This window comes from Mobula hypostoma, chromosome 6 (assembly GCF_963921235.1).
Source record: "Mobula hypostoma chromosome 6, sMobHyp1.1, whole genome shotgun sequence".
NCBI lineage: Eukaryota > Metazoa > Chordata > Chondrichthyes > Myliobatiformes > Myliobatidae > Mobula > Mobula hypostoma.
In genome coordinates, this window is record NC_086102.1 from 106,224,988 (window position 1) to 106,251,788 (window position 26,801).

The 26,801-nt window shown below is 41.5% G+C and overlaps 1 protein-coding gene across 5 annotated transcripts in view; it reads left to right on the top strand.

Annotated features, from left to right (window-relative positions):
• Positions 1-20,846, top strand: part of stk16 (serine/threonine kinase 16) — a 59,145-nt gene extending 38,299 nt beyond the window's left edge. For 4 of the 5 annotated variants that reach the window (XM_063051364.1, XM_063051366.1, XM_063051363.1 and 1 more), the window contains exons 6-8: positions 1,859-1,954; positions 10,886-11,007; positions 13,578-20,845. In XM_063051364.1, coding sequence (XP_062907434.1) covers positions 1,859-1,954; positions 10,886-11,007; positions 13,578-13,716 — 357 coding nt within the window. In that variant the 3' untranslated portion in view covers positions 13,717-20,845. Of the gene's footprint in view, positions 1-1,858; positions 1,955-10,885; positions 11,008-13,577 lie in introns of all 5 variants that reach the window. The other variant, XM_063051367.1, reaches the window with a different exon arrangement.
• Positions 20,847-26,801: the final 5,955 nt, after the last annotated feature.

The window sequence follows — 26,801 nt, forward strand, 5'->3', positions numbered from 1 at the left end:
GTACAAATACAAAAACAAATAAATAAGCAATGAATATTGAGAATATGAGATGATGAGTTCTTGAAAGTCAGGCCATTGGTTTCAGCGATGGGGCAAGTGAAGCTGAGTGAAGTCCACGGTCAAAAGCACTTGGATCACATTCCTTCCTCATTCTGCGTTTGGTGTGAATAACAACTGAGTGTTTTGACTATGTCTGCGTACTTTTATACAGAGCAATTTTTTACAAAGGGGTAGAACTACTACTGGCAGAGCATGTTCTAAGGAACGACTTGTGTCACCATCAAACAATGGCTGAAGCTGCTGTGGGTCTCCTCTTCCAATGTTAGGAGTCTGGAGAATACAAAGATTACCTACAATGGATGAATAATTGAATCGAAACTTGTGGGTTAGAACATAGGACAGTGCAGGTCCTACACCCAGCAATGTTGTGCCGACCTGTTAACCTATTCCAAGATCAACCTAACCCTTCCCTACCACATAGCCCTTCATTTTCCTTTCATCCATGCGCCTATTTAAGTGTTTCTTAAATGTCCCTAATATATCTGCCTCGACCAGTATCCCTGGCAGCGTGTCTCACATGCCCACCACTCTCTGTGTAAAGAACTTATCTCTGTCATTCTCCACCCCCCCCCCGCATACTTCCCTTCACTCACCTTATAATTAATACCCCCTTGTATTAGCCATTTCCACCCTGGGAAAAAGTATCTTTCTATGTCTCTTATCATCTTGTACACCTCTATCAAGTCATCTCTCACCTTCCTTCACGCAAAGAGAAAAGCCCTGGCTCACTTAATCTTTCCTCAGAAGATATACTCTCCTCATATTCTCATAAGTCTCCTTGGTACCCTCTCTAAAGCTTCCACATCTTTCTATAATGAGGTGACCAGAATTGAATGCAATATTCCAAATGTGGTCTAAGCAGCACTTTATAGAGCTGTAACATTACCTCGTGGCTATTGAACTCAATCCTCCAGCTTCTGAAGGCCAGCGTACCATATACCTTCTCAACTTTCACAGCAACTTTGAAGGATCTATGGATATGGACCCTAAAATTCTCCACACTGCCATTAACCCTGTATTCAGTCTTCAAATTGGACCTTCCAAAGTCAATCACCTCGTGGAGTCTGGTCCACTGCTCAATCATGGCTGATATCTTTTTCAACCTCATTCTCTTGTTTTCCTCCTGTAGCCCTTTACCCCCTTGCCAATCAAAAACCTATCAATCTCTGCCTCACAGTGCACCCAATGACTCGGCTTCCACAGCTGTTTGTGACAACAAATTCCACAGATTCACCACCCTCTGGCTAAAGAAATTCCTCCTATTCTAAACAAATGTCCTTTTATTCTGTTGCAGTGCCCTCAGATCCCAGACTTCCCTGATATAAGAAACATCCTCTCCAAAGCTACTCTAACAATGCCTTTCAGTGTCTGGTAGTCTTAATGAGATCCACCCTCTCCTTCCCAACCATCCTTCTGAACTTTACATAGAGTGCAGGGCCCAGAGACATCAAATGCTCGGTCTATTACAAATGGATTTGGCTGGACAGATTCAGGGGCTGGGACTTTACTATGTTTCTGAGACCAAAATTAGGGCTATTAACATCAATTTGTGCCTTTGACACAAACCCAAAGGGAAATCAAGGGAAAATATTCGTTCCTTCAAGTGTTATGAACACAGACCACGCTCCAACATTGTGGTGGGCAGCAGAGAAGTATAAAGGGAGAAAGATTGAAGATAGAATATGGGATAGGGCAAGATAGAGGATTGGAGCTTAAACACCACATGACACTGATTTTTTTTTGTTCTATGTGTGCCATCTAACACATCACCGTGTTGACTTTAGTTGTCCTGTTGCAGGACTGGGCAGCAGAGCGATGTACCATATCATACCGAGCCCCTGAGCTCTTCACTGTGGAAAGTCACTGCATCATAGATGAACGCACAGACATATGGGTATGTATAAAAGTTGCCATTTCACATTGAACACTTTTGGTTGTAAATGTAGTTAGAACCATTCACAGCAACCTATCATGTTTGTGCTATCTCTGTACCAGAGTGATCTGAAACAGTCTTACAGCAATTTAATGCCTTGGGGTCCTAGCCCAAAATAAAATGGTTCTAGTTATGTCAGTGATGCTCACCAATGCCTCTACTTCCTCAGGAGGCTAAAAAAAAATGTCATGTCCTTATCAGCTCTTACCACTTTCTTCAATACACCATTTTACCATTCTAACTGGATGCATAAGAGCTCGATATGGCAACTGCTCTGCACATAGAAACATAGAAAACATACAGCACTACACAGGCCTTTCAGCCCACAAAACTGGCTGAACATGTCCTTACCTTAAAAAGTATTCATGTACCTATCCAGGAGTCTCTTAAAAGACCCTATTGTATCCGCCTCCCCTGCTGTCACCGGCAGCCCATTCCACGCACTCACCACTCTCTGCGTAAAACAAAAAACTTACCCCTGACATCTCCTCTGTACCTACTTCCAAGCACCTTAGAACTGTGCACTCATGTGCTAGCCATTCCAGCCCTGGGAAAAAGCCGCTTGACTATCCAAACGATCAATGCCTCTCATCATCTTATACACCTCCATCAGGTTACCTGTCACCCTCCGTCGCTCCAAGGAGAAAAGGCAGAGTTCACTCAACCTATTCTCATAAGGCATGCTCCCCAATCCAGGCAACATCCTCGTAAATTTCCTCTGCACCCTTTCTATGGTTTCCACATCTTTCCTGTAGTGAGGCGACCAGAACTGAGCACAGTATTCCAAGTGGGGGTCTGACCAGGGTCCTATATAGCTGCAACATTACCTCTCAGCTCCTAAACTCAATCGCACGATTGATGAAGGCTAATGCACCGTATGCTTTCTTAACCACACAGTCAACCTGTGCAGCAGCTTTGAGTGTCCCATGGACTCGGACCCCAAGATCCCTCTGATCCTCCACACTTCCAAGAGTCTGTAATACTATATTTTGCCATCATATGTGACCTACCAAAATGAACCACCTCACAATTATCTGGGATGAACTCCATTTGCCACTTCTCAGCCTAGTTTTGGATCCTATCAATGTCCCGTTGTAATCTCTGACAGCCCCCCTCACTATATACAACACCCCCAACCTTTGTGTCATCAGTAATTTACTAACCCATCCCTCCACTTCCTCATCCAGGTCATTTATAAAAATCACGAAGAGTAGGGTCCCAGAACTCCACTGGTCACCGACCTCCATGCAGAATATGACTCATCTATAACCACTCTTTGCCTTCTGTAGGCAAGCCAGTTCTGGATCCAAAAAGCAATATCCCCTTGGATCCCATGACTCCTTACTTTCTCAGTAAGCCTCGCATAGGGTACCTCGTCAAATGCCTTGCTGAAATCCATATACACAAACATCTACTGCTCTACCTTCATCAGTGTGTTTAGTCACATCCTCAAAAAATTCAATCAGGCTCATAAGGCATGACTTGCCTTTGACAAAGCCATGCTGACTATTCCTAATCATATTATACCTCTCCAATTGTTCATAAATCCTGCCTCTCAGGATCTTCTCCATCAACTTACCAACCACAGAAGTAAGACTCACTGGTCTATAATTTCCTGGGTTATCCCTACTCCCTTTCTTGAATAAGGGAACAACATCCACAACCCTCCAATCCTCCGGAACCTTTACTGTCCCCATTGATGATGCCAAGATCATCGCCAGAGGCTCAGCAATCTCCTCCCTCGCCTCCCACAATACCCTAGGGTATATCTCGTCCAGTCCCGGTGACTTATCTAACTTGATGCTTTCCAAAAGCTCCAACACATCCTCTTTCATAATATCTATATGCTCAAGCATTTCAGTCCGCTATAAGTCATCCTTATAATTGCCAAGATCATTTTCTGTAGTGAATACTGAAGCAAAGTATTTGTTAAGTACCTCTGCTATCTCCTCCAGTTCCATACACATTTTTCCACTGTCACACTTGATTGGTCCTATTCTCTCACGTCTTATCTTCTTGCTCTTCACATACTTATAGAATGCCTTGGGGTTTTCCTTAATCCTGTCCGCTAAGGCCTTCTCATGGCCCCTTCTGGCTCACCTAATTTTATTCTTAAGCTCCTTCCTGCTAGTCTTATAATCCTCTAGATCTCTATCATTACCTAGTTTTTTGATTTACAACAGCCTTTGCACACCACTGCTCCTGTACCCTACCATCTTTTCCCTCTCATTGGAACGTACCTATGCAGAACTCCACACAAATATCCCCTGAGCATTTGCCACATTTCTTCCGTACATTTCCATGAGAACATCTGTTCCTAATTTTATAATAATTTTTTAATAATAGTTCCTGCCTGATGCCTCATATTTCTCCTTACTCCAATTAAACACTTTCCAAACTTGTCTGTTCCCATCCCTCTCCAATGGTATGGTAAAGGAGATAGAATTGTGATCATTATCTCCAAAATGCTCTCCCATTGAGAGACCTGACACCTGACCAGGTTCATTTCCCAGTACCAGATCAAGTACAGCCTCTCCTCTTGTAGGCTTATCTACATATTGTGTCAAGAAACCTTCCTGAACACACCTAACAAATTCCTCGCCATCTAAACCCCTCACTCTAGGGACATGCCAATCGATATTTAGAAAATTAAAATCTCCCACCACGACAACCCTGTTATTATTACACTTTTCCAGAATCTGTCTCCCTGTCTGCTCCTTGATGTCCCTGTTACTATTGGGTGGTCTATAAAAAAACACCCAGTAGAGTTATTGACCCCTTCTTGTTCCTAACTTCCACCCACAGAGATTCCATAGACAATCCCTCCATGACTTCCTCCTTTTCTGCAGCCATGACACTATCTCTGATCAACAGTGCCACACCCCACCTCTTTTGCCTCCCTCCCTGTCCTTTCTGAAACATCTGAAACCTGGCACTCGAAGTAACCATTCATGCCCCTGAGCCATCCAAGTCTCAGTAGTGGCCACAACATCATAACTGCAAGAAACTGCAGAATTGTGGGCACAGCTCAGTACATCACTGAAACCAGCCTCCCCTCCATGAACTCTGTCTATATTTCTCACTACATCTGTAAAGCAGCCTCTCTTCTGCCCTCTCCCATCAGACAGGAGATACAAAAGCACATACCATCAGGCTCAAGGACTGCTTCTATCCCACTGTTAAAAGACTTAAACGATAAGATAGATTATTGACTCACAATCTACCTTGTTATGATGTTGCACTTTATTGTCCACCTGCAGGCACTTTCCCTGTAACTGCTACAATTATTCTTCATTCTTGTTCTATCTCAATGTACTGTGTAATGAGTTGATACGTATAAACAACTATGCAATACAAGCTTTTCATTGTGTCTTGGTAACATGACAATAATAAACCAATCCCAATTCCAAATACTATTCACAGTGAACAAAGGGAAATATGCCATTCAGACCATCACATTGGAGCCCTTTGAAAGCTCTAATTAACTCTATATTTTTCCCCTTTATTCAGAAGGCATTTCAGATCTTAGCTTGCATTGCACCTTATCTGTCTCCCTGCATTGCACTTTCTCTGTAACTGTAACAAAATATTCTGCATTCTACTAATGCCTTTCCCTTTGTACTACCTTGATAGCCGCATGGTTGGAATGATCTGTCTGGATGGCATGGAGAACAAAGTTTTCACTAGATCACGGTACATGTGATAATAATAAACCAAGTACCAAATAAGTGTTTTCACTCACCACTTTGAATTTGTATCCCCTGATCCTCAAACTCTTACTAATCAGAACATTTTCCTTCTAGTTATGCTGTCTAATCCTACAGTCATCTTATCAAATTTCTTCTCAACATTCTGATAGAGGAATAGCCCCAAATTCTCTCATTTGAATTTGCAACTAAATTCTGTGGATTAAAATAAGAAAAGGCTAGAAATATTCATTAGTTTTAAATGGCATTTGTGGAAACCTGGAACCATGTTTTTAAACTCACTCCATTATTTTCACATCTTTAATTATGTGTTGACTAGAATTGGGCACTATTGTTCCAGTTGTGGCCTAAACATTCAAGATAATTTCCCTGTTTTTCTACACAGAGTTTTTAATTACAGAGCCCATAATCTCGGCCAGATGTTGACACACGTGCCTCCCTGCCAGATGTAGATTGCATCAACCCGTTGATAATCAATCTCTCAACATGCTGTGCAGTCTTTGAAAATGTGTACTTCAATTAATTTGGTTCACTCTGTTCCTGCATGTCCTCTAGAACTGGACTGTTTGAATTATATCATTCTTTCTGTGAATTATATCATTCTTTCTGTGAAATCCACAGCTTTGTAAATTACAGTTTTTCAAGTGAATACCTAAATGATTTTTAAATGGTGCTTCACAATAGTGCTTCTGTGGTGAATTCCATAACCCATCATTCTCTGATTAGAGATTAGCATTATTTGTCACATGTACATCGAGACACCATAATATGCATCATATGCATTAAATCAAATCAACGAGAATTGTGCTGGGCAGCTGATGAGTGTCGTCTTACTTCGGTGCCAACAAAGCATGCCCACAACTTACTAACCCTAGCCCATACATCTTTAGAATGTGGAAGGAAACTAGACCAGCCCAAGGGAACTCGTGTGGTTATGGGGAGAGTATACAAATTCCTTACAGGTAGTGACAGGAATCAAACCCTGATCGTACAACTAGAGCTCTAAAGTTTTGTGCAAATTGATAAAATATTTTTCTTTTTAACTCTTCCCAATTCTATTGAATTTATTATTCAAGTTAGAATTGGGGTATGTTTTTAATTAGAGGGTGTTGATTTGGTGAAATTCATTGCCGCAGACAGCGGAAGCCAGGCCATTAGGTACAGTTGTAAGAAAAAGTTTGTGAACCCTTTGCGTTACCTGGTTTTCTGCATTAATTACTCATAAAATGTGGTTTGATCTTCATCTAAGTCACAGTAATAGACAAACACAATCTGCCTAAACTAATAACACACAATATTTCACACAAAGAATTGAACTTCTTCAGTACTTCATCAGTATTGAGTACACCATTTAAACAATCACAGTCTAGGTTCAAAAAAGTATGTGAACCTCTGGGGTGGTGCCTTCTACAAAGCTATTTGAAGTCAGGTGTTCCCATCAATGAGATTATATTGGAGGTGTGGTCTGTAGAGGTTACTGACAGAGCTTACTCTTCTCAAGAAAGATTTGTTTATGTGCACCATGCCTCGATCAAAACAACTTTCAGAGGGCCTTAGAAGAAGAATTATAGAGATGCATGAAGCTGGAGAAGGCTACAAAATCATTTCTAAAGACCTGAATCTTCATCAGTTCATAGGAAGAGAAATTGTCTACAAATGGAGGAAATTCAGTATTGTTGCTACTCTCCCTAGGAGTGAGTGTCCTTCAAAGATCACATCAAGAGCACAACGTGCAATACTGAAAGAAGTGAAAAAGAACCCAAGGGTAACAGCAAAAGACCGGCAGAAATCTCTCGAACTTGTGTTCATGTGTCCACAATAAGAAAAGCACTGAACAAGCATGGTGTTCATGGAAGGACACCATGGAGGAAACCACTACGCTCCAAAAAAAAGTTGCTGCATGTCTCGAGTTTGCAAAAGACCACCTGGATGTTCCACAATGCTTCAGGGACAATGTGCAAGATGAGACAAAAGTTGAACTTTTTGGCAGAAATGCACACTGCTATGTTTGGAGGAAAAGGGCATTACACACCAACAGCAAATCCTCATCCCAACTGTGAAGCATGGTGGAAGGAACATCTTGATCTGGGGTACTTTGCTGCACCAGGGCCTGGACAACTTGCAATTGTTAAGGGAACAATGAATTCAAAATTGTATCAAGACATTTTACCGGAGAATGTCGGGGTGGTAGTCCGTTACCTGAAGCTTCATTAAACTTGGATGACGCAACAAAACAATGATCAGAAACACAAGAGTAAATCAATAACAGAATGGTTTAAAAAGTAGAAAAATCTTGTTTGGGAATGGCCAAGTCAGAGTCCAGACCTTAACCCAATTGAGATACTGTGACATGACCTGAAGAGGGCTGTACAGGCAAGGTATCCCAGAGATATTGATGAACTGAGACAGTTTTGTATGGAGGACAGTGTAAAATTTCTCCTTGCTGTTGTGCAAGTCTGATCAGCAGCTACAGGAAATCGCAAACACGAGGAAATCTGCAGATGCTGGAATTTCAAGCAACACACATAAAAATTGCTGGTGGAACGCAGCAGGCCAGGCAGCATCTATGGGAAGAGGTACAGTCGACGTTTCGGGCCGACACCCTTCATCAGAACTAACTCAGAGCTAACTGAAAGAAGAAATAGTAAGAGATTTGAAAGTGAGAGGGGGAGGGGGAGATCCAAAATGATAGGAGAAGACAGGAGGTGGGAGGGATGGAGCCAAGAGCTGGAAAGTTGATTGGCAAAAGGGATATGAGAGGAACATGGGATGGGAGGCCCAGGGAGAAAGGAAGGGGGAGGGGGGAAGCCCAGAGGATGGTCAAGGAGTATAGTGAGAGGAACAGAGGGGGAAAAAGGAGAGAGAGAAAAAATAATAATAATAATAAATAAATAACAGATGGGGTACAAAGGGGAGGTGGGGCAATTAACAGAAGTTAGAGAAGTCAATGTACATGCCATCAGGTTGGAGGCTACCCAGACAGGAAACGTTCGGTAGAGGTTATTGCTGCTAAAGGAGGTTCTACGAGTTATTAAGTACATACTTTTTCCAGTCTGGACTGTGAATGATTAAACAATGTGTTCAATAAAGTCATGAAAAGTACAATTGTTTGTTAGGCAGATTACGTTTGCCTATAATTGCGATGACTTAGATTATATCAGACCACATTTTATGAGTAATTAATGCAGAAAACCAGGTAATTGCAAAGGGTTCACAATTTTTTTCTTGCAGCTGTATAGTTAAAGCTGATATTAACGGGTTCTTGATTAGTAAAGGCATCAAAGATTATAAGGAGAAAGCAAGAAAGTGGGTTTGAGAGGGAAAATCAATCAGCCATGATGGAATGGCAGAGCAGATTTGATGAGCCAGGTGACTTAGTTCTGCTCCTATCTCTTATGGTCTTATTTTGTTTTCCTTTGTCACATTTGGAGACTATGCTGCTGGAAGTGTGGGCATTGGTTTTATGCACATTATTTGGAAATCTACTTTATTTCTGGTAAAGTAATCCTTTTTATTGTGAATTTTTGCCATAGTTTCAGCTACAAGTTTTGTCTGTTGTTGTTCCTGGGGACTAATGCTTGAGTAGACACTAATTGAGTGCATAGTATCTGATGGCTGATGTAGAGTGGTAGCTGCACATTCTGTTAAGAGCTGTTTCACCTCTAACTTCTCGGATTGGCCAGTAATTTTTGAGCTAAAGAAATGTCAAACTCAGGCTGCAAGATTTCAAATTATGTACCCTGATACATACCATCCACAAGCAAGTGCAGGTAGCCAAATATTCCAAGCCAGAATTTATTTTGGTAAAGTTTGCGGAAGTGGCTGGGCTAATACTGGCTCTATCCTCTCCATAGTAGCAAATGTAGGATGGTAGTGGATGGGATCTAAATAAAGCCTCTCTCCTTGTGAATATGTGTCCCCCTCTCCCCCCTCCCCCTCTCCCCCTCAGTAGAACAGAGGAAATATAGATCTATGCAACACACATCAAAGTTGCTGGTGAACGCAGCAGGCCAGGCAGCATCTCTAGGAAGAGGTACAGTCGACGTTTCAGGCCGAGACCCTTCGTCAGGACTAACTGAAGGAAGAGTTAGTAAGAGATTTGAAAGTGGGAGGGGGAGGGGGAGATCCAAAATGATAGGAGAAGACAGGAGAGGGAGGGATGGAGCCAAGAGCTGGACAGGTGATTGGCAAAGGGGATATGAGAGGATCCGGAGGAACAACACCCTATATTCCGTCTGGGTAGCCTCCAACCTGATGGCATGAACTTCTCTAACTTCCGCTAATGTCCCACCTACCCCTCGTACCCCATCCGTTATTTATTTGTATACACACATTCTTTCTCTCTCTCTCCTTTTTCTCCCTCTGTCCCTCTGACTATACCCCTTGCCCATCCTCTGGGTTTCCCCCCGTCCCCCTTTTCCTTCTCCCTGGGCCTCCTGTCCCGTTATCCTCTCATATCCCCTTTGCCAATCACCTGTCCAGCTCTTGGCTCCATCCCTCCCCCTCCTGTCTTCTCCTATCATTTTGGATCTCCCCCTCCCCCTCCAACTTCCAAATCCCTTACTCACTCTTCCTTCAGTTAGTCCTGACGAAGGGTCTCGGCCTGAAACGTCGACTGTACCTCTTCCTAGAGATGCTGCCTGGCCTGCTGCGTTCATCAGCAACTTTGATGTGTGTTGCTTGAATTTCCAGCATCTGCAGAATTTCTCTTGTTTGCATTTTTAAAAATATAGATCTATAATTCTTTAGAAGTGTCATCACAGGTAGATCATAAAGCAAGCTTTTGTCACATTGGCATTCATAAGCCCAGGTCCTGAGTACACTGTTGGGATGTAACAATGAAGTTTTAAAAGACGTTGGTGAGGTCAAAATTGGAGTTTTGTGTGCAATTCTGGTCACCTGCCTGCAGGAAAGCTTAAAGATTGAAAGAGTCCATGGATGGGAGGAGTAGGGAGGGATATGGTCCAGGTACAGGTCAATGAGACTAGACAGAATAGCAGTTGGGAATTGAGTGGATGGGCCAAAAGGCCTGTTTCTGTGCTGTATGACTCTGTGATTCTCAGATTGTGTAGTCCACATCTTAAAATCTAACTAGCATTAGCCACAAAGCTTCTTGCTGTTATTGATTGAGCTGTTAATGGTATCCAAGTTTTTTTTTCAATGTGTCATGGTGATTTATTTCTAGTCCCTAGGATGTGTGCTCTATGCTATGATGTTCCTGGAAGGACCGTATGATGGCATCTTCCAGAAAGGAGATTGTGTCGCATTGGCTGTACAGAATCCGATAACCATTCCAGAAAACTGCAGGTAAAGTCAGGTGGGGAGGTGAGAAAACTGCAATAGTTTCTTAAAACTTTCACATGAATGGAGAAGAAATTTAGTTATCTCAAAAGTTTGGAAGAGATAAACCTTTGAAATTGGGCTTTGGGTTACCCTTCTCTCATGTACCGTTCATGTCTCCTGAAATTTGGTGATTTGAAGTAATAGGTATCAGGATTCATGGCAATTAATTTGGAAGTGATTCCCTTGGAAGCTTTGGATATTAAGAATCAGACTCAGGGTGGAACAGAGTGAAATGGCAGAATCAGAGTCCTGAAATAGGGTCTCAGCTCAAAACGTTGACTGTTTACTCTTTTCCATAGATGCTGCCTGGCCTGCTGAGTTCCACCAGCATTTTGTGTGTGTTGCTTTGGATTTTCAGCATCTGCCGACATTGTTGTGTTTGAGAATCAGGTTTATTATCACTGATATATGTTGTGAAATTTTGTTGTTTTGCAGTAGCAATATTGTGCAAGACATAAAGTACACTATAAATTATAAGAAGAAATATATATTAAAAGGTAGTGTAAAAAGAGTTCAAAAGTAGTGAGGTAGTGTTCATATTATCCATTCAGAAATCTGTTGGTGTAGGGGAAGAAGCTGTACCTAAAACATTGAGTGTGTATATTCAGGCTCCTGTGACTCCTCTCTGACGGTAGTAATGAGAAGAGGGTCTGTCCTGTGTGGTGGGCAGCCTTGATGATGGATGCCACCTTTCTGAGGCATCGCCTTTTGAAGATGTCTTCAGTGGTGGCGAGGCTGGTGCCTGTGATGGAGCTGGGCAAGCGTACATCCCTTTGTAGCTTTTTCCAATCCTGTGCAGTTGTGGCTCCATACAAGACAGTGATGCAACCAGTTAGAATGCTCTCCACAGTGCATCTGCAGAAATTTGCTAGTCTTTGGTGACTCCATGTCCTTGAAATGCTGTTTTAGTCTCATCCTCTGCTGTTCCCTGCGTCATGATAAATTGGGAAGAGTAACTGAATAATAGTGATATATTCTTTTCCAAGTGTGAGTTGGTATCTAAGTCCTGCCTTATCGTTCATATAAAGCAGAAGCATAGATATTAAGGAAGATGAGAATAGACTTTATAGAGTTGGTTCTCCTCTCTGAACTATAAGGCATTAAATTTGATGAGCTTCAGACACATGGGTGTGACACTATGCTTGTTGCTGTAGTGTAGCTACTGGTAATCCTACATTACTAAACTTAACTTCTCTGTTTGGCTGCCCAGGTGGATATGAAAGTTGCTGCAAACACTGCTCCAAAGAAGAGCAGGGGAGACTCAATTATCTTTATCCAACAGCTAATAGCTTTATTAACATACTAATTTTTTTAAATTTATTCATTAATGGCATGTGGACTTTGCTGGCAAGTGTAGTGCCTTTTGTCCATCCCATCACCCATCCTATTGCCCTATGAACTGAGTGATTTAAAATGCTAAACTGGATGAGGGGGCTGTTGAAAGTCAACAAAATTGGTGAATCTGAATAAGAGCAAGAAACTGCAGATGTTCTTTTCTGAAGACACTAGAGAGTTAAATGTGGTAAATGAATTCATCGAAGCGCAGAATCAAATATCACTGTGATGATTGTACGCTCTGGTATCAATTGTTTGGCGACAATAAAGTAAAGTAAAAGTTTTAAAATAGTATAACACATACAAAATGATGGAGGAACTCAGCAGGTCAGGCAGCAACTATGGAGGGGAACAAGCAGTTTATGTTTCAGGCCAAGACCCTTCATCAGGGCTGAAGAGGAAGGGGACAGAAGCCAGCATACAAAGGTACTGAGGAGGAGAAGGAGTATAATCTGGCAGGTGATAGGTAAGGCCAGGTGAGGATGAAAGTGGGTGGGTGGGTGAGGGGGGTGAAGTGAGAAGCTGGCAGATGATAAGGTAAAGGGCTGAAGAAGAAGGAATCTCATAGGAGGGGAGAAAGGGAAGGAGGAGGAGCCCTAGAGGGAAGTGATAAGGGGAAGAGGAGAGCCAGATTGAGGAATGGTAAAAAAGAGAAGGGGAAAGGTGAAGAAATTACTGGAAGTTAGAAAAATCGATGTTCATGCCGTCAGGTTGAAGGCTACCCAGGTGAATATGAGTACACCCTGAGAGTGGCTTAGAGTGCTTCCTTTTTTTCATTTGTATAGGGCAGGCAAGTCAGTGCAAAGGTGTTTGTCCAGTACTCTATATTCATTCTTTGCTTAGAAAATTATCTGGTAGAGATCTTTAACGTTTCTTAAAGTGGTCATAGTGAATTCTATGTATATCTTGATTGAGGTCACAAAGGAGAATATCCAGTGAAAGTGGTTAGAATTAAACTTTTTTGTGAGAGGAGGACAACAGATAAGATGTCCTACTGTTCCTGGATGTTAGGTGGGCAGATGTAGGAGAAAAAAAATAGAAGGACATGCTGAGTACATGTTGAGAGAATTGAAGGATGATGCTGTGCAGTATAAAGAAGAATTGAGCTGTTTATTGCTTTAAATTTTATGTAAATTATTTTTTATTGCATACTACCATTCAGTTAGTTGAAGTTGCCTCTGATCTTTGTCCCTATCCAGGTACACACAGTCCCTACAGCATCTGCTAACCTCTATGATGGTTGTTAACCTCCAAGAGAGGCCAAATATTACCTGGGTATTGAACCAGACTGAACAACTGCAGCCTGCCGGAGCCATCCAGGACACCAGAATGATCTGATATTGGCAGCATTAACAAGAGTGGCTCCATCTATCCTAGGAGGCAGTTCGAATTTGTCATCTGTCAGACTTTCATTATTTCTACACAGGGAGAAAAAAAATATCATCAGTCATCCTTGCTTCAGTATTTCTGCCAACTGGGTAGGATCCTGTGTGTTCTCTCTCCATTATGTCCTGTATTCCCACTCCAGTTTGTACAGAATTGTTCAGTTTTCAATGGAGAGCAAAGTAGAAGAAATTACACATTTTTCTTCATCCCAGAAGGATTTAGCTCTTTGTTTTGCACCATTGGTACTACATGTGCTGTAAGTTAATCACAACCACCAAACCCTTTGGTACCTGCTGTGGTTACGTGTGTAGAATTTGCATACAACACCTTGCTCAAGAAGCAAGTCTCATTGAGTGCGAAAGGTGTGATTCACTTGTCTGTTTGGTCACTGTTCTTGGGTGCTGCCTGTCTGCTCTCTTCCATCAGAACTTACCGGGGTTAAGTTTTGGAGTGCATTAATTCTAACTATGTGTAAAAAGGCAAGTAAAAACGTGGCCGTGCACTGCTAAGTGTGTATTGAATGCTGCCATGACACAACTTATTAATGTGGACTCAACGCCTGACCTCCGGGTGTGTGACAGAGAACTAAATCAGAAATGGTTAAATTTTGGGAGCAAGTGTAGAAACCTCATAAGCTTTAAAGACTCCATCCAGTCACATAATGGGATAGGGATTGGTTTCAATTGGATTACATGCTGAGGGTGCTGGCATCTATCTCTATAATATTTTGTAGTGTGTTTTTCTAATTAAATCATTTTTTTTCTATCTTTCATCCCCGTGTACCCTTTCCCTCTTCCAAAAAAAAAAATTAAAGATTGGATATCACTACATTGATTCCAATTGTAGAATGGGCAAGTTTGAATCCATTCAAGCCAAATTAACTGCTAGGAAACTCAACCCTCATCACTCCCACACCACCCCTCCACCCCAGCCAAACAGGAAATGAAAGCAGAGCCAAAGCCAGGTGAATATTTTCCTCGATGGTGCATTACCCATTAAGGGAACATCACTTCCCACTCTGTCTATTCCTTTTTGTAGGAGCTTATTTAGCCCCATCAGTGTTATTTTTCAAGTACATGCCTATTCAAGATGAGTGGCCTTGTCTTTTGGAACAATCTCAAGATGTCCGATAGTTGGCTTGCCACTTGAGATTGAGTCATTTCCACAAACAGCAATGTCAAATTTTCTGCTACAGAAATATTTCAGTTCCTTTTCTGAGTTTGTATCCTCATAAGCATCTGTAGATAACATATTTCTTTCTTGCCCTGCATTGCACACCACCTTCTGAATCTTGAGTAATTCTAAGAACAATGTATTGAACACTAGAAAATAGGGAAAGGCCTGCAGTTGAACATGATCGTGGCTGATCTATCCCAAACCTTGTCTTTCTCATTGCTAGTTCCACATAACCTTCAACTTGCCAATCCTTCAAAAACATATCTACCTCCTCTTTAAATACCTCCAATGATCTAGTCTCCACAACTTTAAGGTAAATTCCAGAGGTACATCGCTTTTTTCAAAATATTGCAATTCATGATTATTTTCTTGTTTTGTAACTCTGTCCCCTTGTTTGACTGTCTCATGAGTGAAAACCTTTTAACATCTACCCTGTTATACACCATGGGATCTTATGTGTTTCTATAAAATCACCTCTTATTCTTCTACTTTCCAAAGAATATGGATACAACTTATATAGCTACTTCTGATAAGACAACATTCTGTTACCAGGAATTAGCCCAGTGAATTTCTTTCAGACTTCTCCCAGTGTTGGAATATCCATTCTTAAATAAGGGGACCAAAACTATGCAGGATACTCTTGGTATGGCCTCGTCAGTGCCCTGTACAATGATAACAATGCGTACCTAATTCTAAACTTAGCTCTTTTAAATCTGCAAAAAAAAATGTGCAAAATAATTTTAAAAGGTTGTTAGAGACGTGGTTGATTCCTGAAGTTGCACTTTTATTCCCTCCTGATTTGTAATTCTATATTAAAACTGATTATTATTTTTCCTTCCAGTGTGGGCAGGTGGCCAAGTGGTTAAGGCGTTTGTCTAGTGATTTCAAGGTCGCTAGTTTGAGCCTCAGCTGTGGCAGCACCTTTGTGTCCTTGAGCAAGGCACTTAACCACACATTGCTCTAGTGTCTGTACGAGGAGTGGCGCCCCACACAGACTTCCAATCTGCGTCTTGTAAGGCATGAAAATGCCCAACGCAGGCCTCTCATGGTCTGAGTCGACGTTCCCTCCTGTTCAATGCTTTCACTTCCACCCCACCCACCAATTCTTCCTTTCCCCAACACTACAAACAAAAGTACTCTCAGTGCTTACCAGCTAGGTACGTGGTTGTGTTTGAAACTTGCTTTAGTTTCAAAATAATACAGAAAGCCTGAAACTAAACATAAAGCTTGTGGGAGAAAAAAAAAATTGGAATTAATGTGGAAACCAGGCTGGCAATTCGAGCTATGACTTTTTCATCAGAACTGAAAGTTCTTGAGGGGTCAGTGATCAGGGAAAGAACTAAATAAAACAGTCTGTGATGGGGTGGATATTGTCTGTTACCTACTTTGCAATATAAAGTGCAACACGAGAGCATTCAGTTTGGTCTGGTTGCTGTCTTCTAACAACAGTCTAATGAGTGCCACTGTTTATCTGGAGCCAACAGTTCTTACCCTACCCTTGGAAAAATATCTCCCATTCCCTTTCAAGGGCTACCATCCTTTCTACTACCATCAGCAAGTGTTTTATCATCCTAACTATGCATTCATTTAAACAAGCCATTTAACTTGGGTGCCTCTGGTTCTTTTAAAACTTCTTAGCCCCTCATCTATGGCTTACAGTTTCTCAGATTTTACTGAGGAGAAGAGGGATGAGCCCCTTGAGCTTCCACCATTCAGTGGCATGGCTGAATCTATGCTTGTTTTAGTCAGAGCAGAGGTGCTCAACAAAGCGGCCCCTCAGTCTACGTTGGGCCTCACCGATGCAGAGGAGGCCGTGCCGGGTGCAGTAGGTGACCCTGACAGACTCGCAGGTGAAGTGTTGCCTCATGTGGAAGGACGAATATATTTAGTGCATTGGTCAAATCTCAACTTAACCACCTCAGCTTTGAGGAAGCCAATACCAAAATGTTATAACAAAATAGTGAAGAGCTAGATATCAGAAGAAAGGAATGTTTGAAGTGCAAAGGATAGCTGCAGGAAAAGACAAGTATAATGTGGTGATCTTCAGAGGCCTGCAAAACTGTTTGTCTTTCCCTATTGGCTCATTTGGAGAGGAGGATAGGCTTTCTCATAAAATGACATCCTCGTCTGAAAGACTATTGAAGATGACATAATTATTGTGTTCAGTTATTGGAAGAATAATGAATGCTTGGCTTTTAACAGCCTGAGAGATGCACAAACTATCAATGATTCCACATTGGAATGGTAGTAACAGAGCATAAAAATGCAGTGTAAAATTTGAAGAAGGAAAAATTTAGGACTTTATATTAACAGAATCTGAAATGGATGTTGTAGTGAGGCTCTAGAAACCAAACCCTTGAGGTTTATTGGATGTAATGGATTGAAGCTAGAATTCACTGTACATGCAATTGCTGACAGGTGTTTCCATAACGTATGGGCACAGAGTCAGAAAGCAAAGAAGGGTGAAATTTATCCTTCCCTTCCCATGTTGAAAACAGCTCTCTAATTAGTCCCTGTCCCCTGTAAACCTGTTTCTGGTAACTACATATCACAACACATTAGAAGCAAAGAGTATTTTATGCAGTCATCAGCATTGCTGCACCACTCAGTGAGGCCACCAGCACTCGTGTACTTCAGCATTCTCCTAGCAGAACCCAGTAGCACTTGGCATCTGGCAATTTATCAATCCAAATCTTAGAAGTACTTGATTTCAATTCTGTAGGTTTAAAAAAATCCTTGGATTAGAGGGAGAGAGTTTTTTTAACCTTTCTTTTTCCACCTTATCCTGCTTTAATGTGGCCCGAATCAACTCAGACCAAGATAAATGCAACCTTTTCAATATTGTAAATTATCCATGCATATTCTTTCAAGTGAAGTACAATAGTAATCATTCTCCATTTGTATGCTCTTTGAGGGATTTTACTATGCACACGGTGAGTGACAGTTTCCTGGGATACTGTAATTCATTTCAGGAAGCTTCTTGGATATGGTACGAAGCAATGCAGGGTCTCTGCCATAACGAGGGAACCTGCTCATCGGCAGGAGCTCTCATTATAAGTTGCTTAAATCAATTTGTATTTGATCTAATTCCATTGTCATAGCACAGATAGTATTTAAAGAGACTAATTTTTTGGGGAATATTGATTCTTTGAGATCATCACCATAGGATTGTGATCATATTCTGGACCTGTATACTCCATTCAGATGCCTTGTCCTGATTTTCTATTATATCTTTGTATGTACAATGGATATGTTATGTCTGCAGTTCCAATTATTTGCATGCCTTTAAGATAAAATGGTCTGTTTGTTAAATTCTTTGCTGTTTTGACCCTCTGATGTGTGTTGTGGTTGCGGAAGGTGGTTACAAGTGTGTAAACGTCTAGTGCATTTGCTGGGTGTTACTTTCTCCCTGGCTATTGTGTCATTTATGACAAAATTACTCAGTGCAATTAGGCATTTGTATACCAGCATTACCATGGGTATGATGTGCTTAAATTTTACCTCAATTTGAAAAGTGTTGGACAGAGCCCTGATGATGCTTGGATGTCGGTTTGAGTTTATCGATATCCTTTCTGTTGAAAATACTGTTACTTTTATGTAACCTACTTTATCTGGGACAGTAGCATAGTGATTAATGTGACTGTATTAGAGCTCAGGGAATTGGAGTTTGGAGTTCAATTCCAGCACCATCTGTAAGAAGTCTGTACACCCTTCCTGTGAGCGCACGGGTTTCCTGCGAGTGCTTTGGTTTCCTTCCACAGTCCAAAGACGTACAGGCTTGTAGGTAATTTGGTCATTAGAAATTGTCCTGTGATTAAGTTAGGGTTTAATAGGTTGGGCTGCTGGGGAGAGCGGCTCGTAGGGCTGGAAGGGCCTGTTCCACACTATCTCTAAATATTAAAAAAATTTAAAATTTATAAAGTCAATACAGCCCAGAAATAGCCCTTCATCCCTCAATTTCTGCACTAATTATCAAGTACCCAGCTACATGCATACCTTATTTTGTTGATCCCTTTCCCACAAGCACCCACAGATCTTCGGCCACCCATCTTACACTTGGGGCAATTCACAACCCGGGATGTGGAAAAAAACTGGACCATCCCGGAGGAAACTCACTCAGTCACAGAGAGAACTGTGCCCAGATAGCAACAGAGGTCAGGAATGAATCCTGGTCCCTGGAACATGGAACACTACAGCACAGTATGGGCCTTTTGGCCAATGGTGTTGTGCCGATCTTTTAACTTATACTAAACCTTCCTTCTCACATAGCCCTCCTCTTTTTTATCATCCATGTGGCTATTTAAAAGTCTTTTAAATGTCCCTAATGTATGTGCCTCTGTCACCACCCCTAGGAACACATTTTACACACCCACCACTCTCTGTGTTTAAAAAAAAACTACATCTAACATACTTTCCTCCAGTCACCTTAAAAATTTTGCTCCCCAGTATTAGTTTTGAGGCAGTGGCTTAAATCAATCTGTCACATACACCTTTGAGTTGTTCTGCATTTGAGGTTATAAATATCTTGTTCAGATCAATGCCACTGTGGATCTTTATCAAGAATCACTATTCCCTCCCTGTAATTTTAAAATAATTCAGTGATTTTTATTTTCCTTTGAGCTGGTGAGTGAATTGAAACCCCTCTTGCTCCATAACCCTTTTATATCAACCTCATTCACACCTCCTATGGTACCAACACAACCACCTACAGGGCAAGAGAAGTTAGTCTACCAGGCAGGTTTTCCTCTGGTTGTGATGTTAGTTAACATCATCAGATATGGAACATTGAACATTATAGCGCAATACAGCTACTTCAGCCCACAATGTTGTGCTAGCCTTTTAAATTTATCTAACTGTACCCTGCCATAGAGCCTTCCACTTTTCTATCATGCATGTGCCAATCTAAGAGCCTCTTAAATGTCTAAATGTTTAGCTCTAAAGCATTGCACACTTATGATCTTATTAGTAATACTGAACTGCTGATCATTTTTCTAATCAATTTATTACTTTGAAGATCACAGACCATTGTCCAACTCTTGTTGCTGCTGAAGTGGACATCGTCCAGCAAATCAGCATTACAGATTTTAGTTGCCCCACCATTGATGCTCATGTTTGCACCTCCCTCTGTTTTAAGTTTTAGAGATCCATGGCTAATTCCCTCTGCCTCTTTACCTTCTTTGATAATAATCGCTCCACCTCCTTTTAAAAATTCTGACGGGGTTGTGGTAGTTAACTGGATTACCATCCAGAGGTATGAAAAAATTAAAGGTCTTAAAAGATGAGCTTTATTTGTCACACGTACATTGAAACATACCATGAAATACTTCATTTGCGTCAATGACCAATACAGTGCAAGGATGTGCAACGAGACCTGGGTGTCATTATACACCAGTCATTGAAAGTGGGCATGCAGGTACAGCAGGCGGTGAAAAAGGCGAATGGTATGCTGGCATTTATAGCGAGAGGATTCGAGTACAGGAGCAGAGAGGTACTACTGCAGTTGTACAAGGCCTTGGTGAGACCACACCTGGAGTATTGTGTGTAGTTTTGGTCCCCTAATCTGAGGAAAGACATCTTTGCCATAGAGGGAGTACAAAGAAGGTTCACCAGATTGATTCCTGGGATGGCAGGACTTTCATATGAAGAAAGACTGGATGAACTGGGCTTGTACTCGTTGGAATTTAGAAGATTGAGGGGGGATCTTATTGAAACGTATAAGATCCTAAAGGGATTGGACAGGCTAGATGCAGGAAGATTGTTCCCGATGTTGGGGAAGTCCAGAACGAGGGGTCACAGTTTGAGGATAGAGGGGAAGCCTTTTAGGACCGAGATTAGGAAAAACTTCTTCACGGAGAGAGTGGTGAATCTGTGGAATTCTCTGCCACAGGAAACTGTTGAGGCCAGTTCATTGGCTATGTTTAAGAGGGAGTTAGATATGGCCCCTGTGGCTACAGGGGTCAGGGGGTATGGAGGGAAGGCTGGGGCGGGGTTCTGAGTTGGATGATCAGCCATGATCATAATAAATGGCGGTGCAGGCTCGAAGGGCCGAATGGCCTACTCCTGCACCTATTTTCTATGTTTCTATGTTTCTATTTTTCTATGTGCCGAGGGCAGCCCCAAGTGTGACCATGTTTCCTGTGCCAATATAGCATGACCATAACTTTCTAACCCGAAACCATACATCTTTGAAATATGAGAGGAACCCCAAATGGTCAAGAGGAGAACATACAAACCCCTTACAGTCCCCTTGCACTAATTGTTACATCACTGTGGCCGCCATCACTGAATTATTAATGAAGTTTGGTCATTGATTTCGGTGCTGGTGCCACGACAGCATTTACATTTAAATTTGAGTGATTAAATCTGGAATTTAATGAAAAAATGAAGTCTAATGGTGACTATAAACTACCAAGAAGGAAGTTGAACTTAGAACAGCACAGTACAGTTCCTTTGGCCCAATATCATGCCAACCTTTGAACTTACTCTAAGTTCAATCTAAGCCTTCCCTCCCTCATAGCCCTGCATTTTTCTATCTTCTATGTGCCTATCTAAGGGTAATCTGCCATACGTATCCAGACCTGTTTATGATTCGAAAGGTCAGAGGTTCATTTATTATCAAACTATTCAACTCTGAAATTCTTCTGCCATGAAACCAAGAAAGAAAAGAAAGGCAGCACGATCGTCAATCCCCCAAATACCACTCCCTGCACAAAAAAAGAGTAAAGATGGAACAGGTGCATCAACCTCCACATACCCCTTCCCCACACAAAAAATGAGAAAGATCAGGCGAAAAACACAGAACATAAAAATCTATTAGGCTGGAAAAAGTGTCCACATCCAAGTCCAAAACGCCGAAAACCTGGGCAGCATTCTCCGGGCACAGCGGCAGGCTCTCCCCTCTCTGGTAGCGTGACCCTGAACAATCAAAAGACAGGCAGCTGGCACTCACCCCAAAGCTTAATCTCCCTCATCGCTTTAGTCGGCACACAATGGAAGCTTTAATCAGCGAAATGGAGTCAAACATTGATTCGCATCCCGCAGCCTGCCCACCTTGAGGTTCCCGCATGCTACCTCTGCCTCGTGAATCCTCTCAGAGACTGCAGAACGCTGGAACACCAAAATGATCTCCAAACAGCAAATCACAGGCTCCAACAGTTCCAGAATCACATCCAAGATGAAAAACAAACGTAAGGGACATAAAAGAAGTGAAATGATCTATCCAGAAGGTGCCGACCGAAGGAGCGTTGTATGCAGGCGCCATCCAGATCCACTAATGTAGCTGATCCCATACTGCTTCTTCAAGTCCAGGTAATAAATGCTGGCATTGGAAACAACACACAGATACATTTAAAAAATGAATTTTAAAAATAAAACTACCTCTTAACCAAATAATTGACTATCTGCAAACAACAGGAATTCTGCAGATGCTGGAAATTCAAGCAACACACATCAAAGTTGCTGGTGAACGCAGCAGGCCAGGCAGCATCTATAGGAAGAGGCGCAGTCGACGTTTCAGGCCGAGACCCTTCGTCAGGACTAACTGAAGGAAGAGTTGATAGCGAGTTTGAGTCAAAGTGTGGTCGAAAAGTTGAAGAGCCGAAGAAATTACAGATGGGGAGCAGTGAGAGATGGTTTCACTGAACTCCCGTCGAAGAGAGGATCTAAACTTCTTCGGTGTAGGCATCACCGGAAGAGGCTTCGCAGTAGTGAATTTAAATGCAAACAACAGGAATTCTGCAGATGCTGGAAATTCAAGCAACACACATCAAAGTTGCTGGTGAACGCAGCAGGCCAGGCAGCATCTATAGGAAGAGGCGCAGTCGACGTTTCAGGCCGAGACCCTTCGTCAGGACTAACTGAAGGAATTGACTATCTGCCTTGATTGGACTGAGCCATTGAAACAAAATCTTCTGACCTGATTATGCAGCCAAGAGAAGAGCTTTTGTGATGTTTTGCATATTCAACACTGCTACATTAATACCGCTCTCCGTCCTTGAATCAGTTTGTACAGTTTGATACTGCTGAGTGCTTTGTACCAGTTGGCTATATTAATGTGGGTTTCAGGTTCATTTATTTATTTATCACACATACATCGAAAAAATTCAAGATTTTAAAAAAACACAATATAAATACATAAAATAGCTTATATATATTGCCTATAAAGAGTATTCATCTCCCCCGCCCCCCCGGAAGCATTCGTGTTTTATTGTTTTACAACATTGAATCACAGTGGATTTAATTTGACTTTCTGACACTGATCTACAGAAAAAGTCTCTTTTGTGCCAAATGAAAATAGATCTCTACAAAGTGATCTAAATTAATTACAAATATAAAGCACGAAAGAATTGATTGCATAAGTACTCACCCACTTCAAGTCAGTACTTAGTAGAGGCACCTTTGGCAGCAAGGTATGGGTAGTCTATCAGCTTTTGCACATCTGGACATTGCAATTTTTCTCTATTCTTTACAAAATGCTCAAGCTCTGTCAGATTGCATGGGAATCATGAATGAACAGCTCTTTTCAAGTCCAGCCACAAATCCTTAATTGGATTGAGGTTTGGACTCTGATTTGGCCACGCCAGGTCAGTAACTTTGATGTTTTAAGCCATTCCTGTGTAGCTTTGGCTTTATACTTGGAGTCAGAGTCTTACTGGAAAAAAATCTTTTCCCAAGTCTCAGTTCTCTTGCAGACTGCATCAGATTTTCCTTCAGGATTTCCCTGTACTGTGCTGCATTCATTTTACTCTCTCCCTTCACAAGCCATCCAGGGCCTGCTGGAGTGAAGCATGCCCACATCATGGTGCTGCCGCCACCATGCCTCACGGTGTGTTTTAGGTGAGTGCGATGTTTGACTTATGCCAAACATAGCGTTTAGTCTGATGGCCAAAAAGCTCAATTTTGGTTTCATCAGACCATAGAACCTTCTTCCAACTGACTTCAGGGTCTCCCATATGCCTTCTGGCAAACTCTAGCCGAGATTTCATGTGAGTTTTTTCAACAGTGGCTCACCAGCAGCTGGTTTATCTACGACATCTTAACTAATTATGTGATTTCTAAACCTAATTGGCTACAACAGTGATGATTTGGTGTGTCATATTAAAGGGGGGGGTGAATACTTGTGTAATCAATTATTTTGTGTTTTATATCCATAATTAATTTAGATCACTTTGCAGAGATCTGTTTTCACTTTGGCATGAAAGAGTCTTTTTCTGCTGACCAGTATCAAAAAAGCCAAATTAAATCCACTGTAAAACAATAAAACATGAAAATTTTTGTGGGGGGGGCACGAATTATTTTTATAGACACTGTACATAGATTGATTGCACATCCATAAAGTAACGCTAGGCACAGAAGTGTCTATACGTAAGGTGACTGACTGGAAATGATAAAGTAGTGGTGATTGGGATGCGGAGTGGTGGTTAGTGGGCGGAGATGTTGATTAGCTTTACTGCTTGGGGAAAGTAGCTGTTTTTGAGTCTGGTGGTCCTCACATGGATGGTACAGAGTGAATATCGTGGGCCAAAGGGCTGTACTGGTGCCGTATTCTATGTTCTATCATGGATGATAGAGGACAAAAATAAAAGTGCTGTTAACAACTAACACAACCTACGGATGGGCTGAGGGCAGCGTTCAAGTGTTGCCACACTATCCAGCTAATATGGCAAAAATGAGGGGGGCATAACTTTTAGGGTGATTGGAGGAAATTATAGGGGGATGTCAAGTGTAAGTTTTGTTACACGTAGAGCAGTGAGTATGTGGAACACCCTGTCAGTGGTGGTAGTGGAGGCAGATACATTAGGGGGCATTTAACAGGGGCACATAGATGATAGAAAATAAAATTAATTTTATAGAATAAACTTAATCTTTACAAAGCTGATCATTTGTATCTGATCTCAAATGTCAAGTGACCATGTGGAAGCCCTCCTCCCATGTGATTGCACTGCGACTGCGACTAAATTGTGTGCTGGGGGCGAAGGGGGTTGCTGGTACATCACCTTGAAGTGGTGAAATGAATTACATTCCCTCATTGCCAAGGCAGGAAGAGCAGTAGTAGCAGGATATAAATGAGAGCTGCTTTGCACATTTTGTTTTCCGAAGTAGCTGCCAAAATTGAGGAATGCAGTGGGACTGGCCTTAACTTGTTGATTAAGGAACATGATCTGAAAGTCTCTCACAGGCTTTGTCCTGTGAAATAGCCAGTTATCTACTTGGGCAGTTGGTACCTCTATGTTATGTGTCTATTTGAGCAATTCTTTGCATCTTTGAATCTGGCAATATCTAAGGTGAAGATTAGTGTCAGTATTCTCTGACTTTCACATACGGTATTTCCAACAATGCCATTCAAAGTGGAAAATGGCAGCTTGAATGCTTTAAAAGTCTGTTTTAGTCATTTAAGGTTTTATTTGAATCATTGCATCTGTATTTAACTCCAGAGAAATGAAGAATTTAAAATATGTTGATTTCACAATTTATTTGGTCATTCAATTTGGTGCATTTTTAAAAAAGGTCTTTTATGGGGAGTGGTTAATGTTTGTTTACAGCCTTGTGGTCCAATTGAATAATTTGAGATGAGTTTAAGATTTAAGGTTTGTATGATTTCATTTACAGTACACAAGTGTAAAAGGAGAACTAAATAATTGTTACTACAGATCTGATGCAGCACAAAAAAACACGGTAAGATAAAGAACACAATAATAATAAGTACAATACATGTCAATACATATGATAGCTTGTCTACATAGATTGATTGATAACTTGTTATGTGTACATCAAAACACACAGTGAAATGCATTATTTGCATCAACAACCAACACAGTCCAAGGATGTGCTGGGGCAGCCCACAACGACGCCAGCACAGCATACCCATAATTTACTAATCCTAACCTATAAATACAGAGGTTCTGCAGATGCTGGAAGTCCAGAGTAACACACACAAAATACTAGAGGAAGTCAGCAGGTCAAGCAGTATCTATAGAAAGGAATAAAGAGCCAACATTTTGGGCCAAGACCCTTTATCACGTTGGCTTCTTTATTCCTCTCCATAGATGCTGCTTGACCTGCTGAGTTCTTACAGCATTTTGTGTGTGTTACTTTGAACACCAATAGGCTGGTCCTGGACTTATTTCCTGGCATAATTCACATATTACTATTTAACTATTTATGGTTTTATTACTATTTACTTATTTATGGTGCAACTGTAACAAAAACCAATTTCCCCCGGGATCAATAAAGTATGACTATGACTATGACTAACCTACACATCTTTGGTATTTGGGAGGAAACCCACATTGTCATGGGGAGAATGTACTAACACCTTACAGTCAACATTAGGAATTGGACCCATGTCATTAGCACTGTACAGTGTTGCACTAACTGGTATGCTACTGTACCATGAAAGGGTGAATGTTTCACCTCTGTTTTGCTCCTTTCACGTTTAAATCACAGACTTTATCATAGATTTTTTAAAAAACTGGATCTGTGCCACAACTTTCTAATACTGGTATTAATGTCAACGCGTTGCTGACATGGCAATATTTATATAGTGCCTATAACATGATAGGGCAGCTCAAGATACTTGCCAACAATATGTAAGCTGAGGCTGAGATGTTGAGACAGGTGATGTTCAGGAGCATTGTGAAGGAGAGTGAGAGGCTGAAAGATTCAATGAGGAAACTCCATAATGTAGCACCCAGACTGTGGATCCACAGCTGCTTATGTTGGAACATTCAGCTGCATAGAGTCATAGACACTACAGCATAAAAAGGGGCCCTTTGGCCCATCTAGTCCATGCCAGTCTGATCTCCTAATCTGTCCAAGTCTATTTGCTGACTCCCTGCTTCCTCAACATTACCCATCTGAAT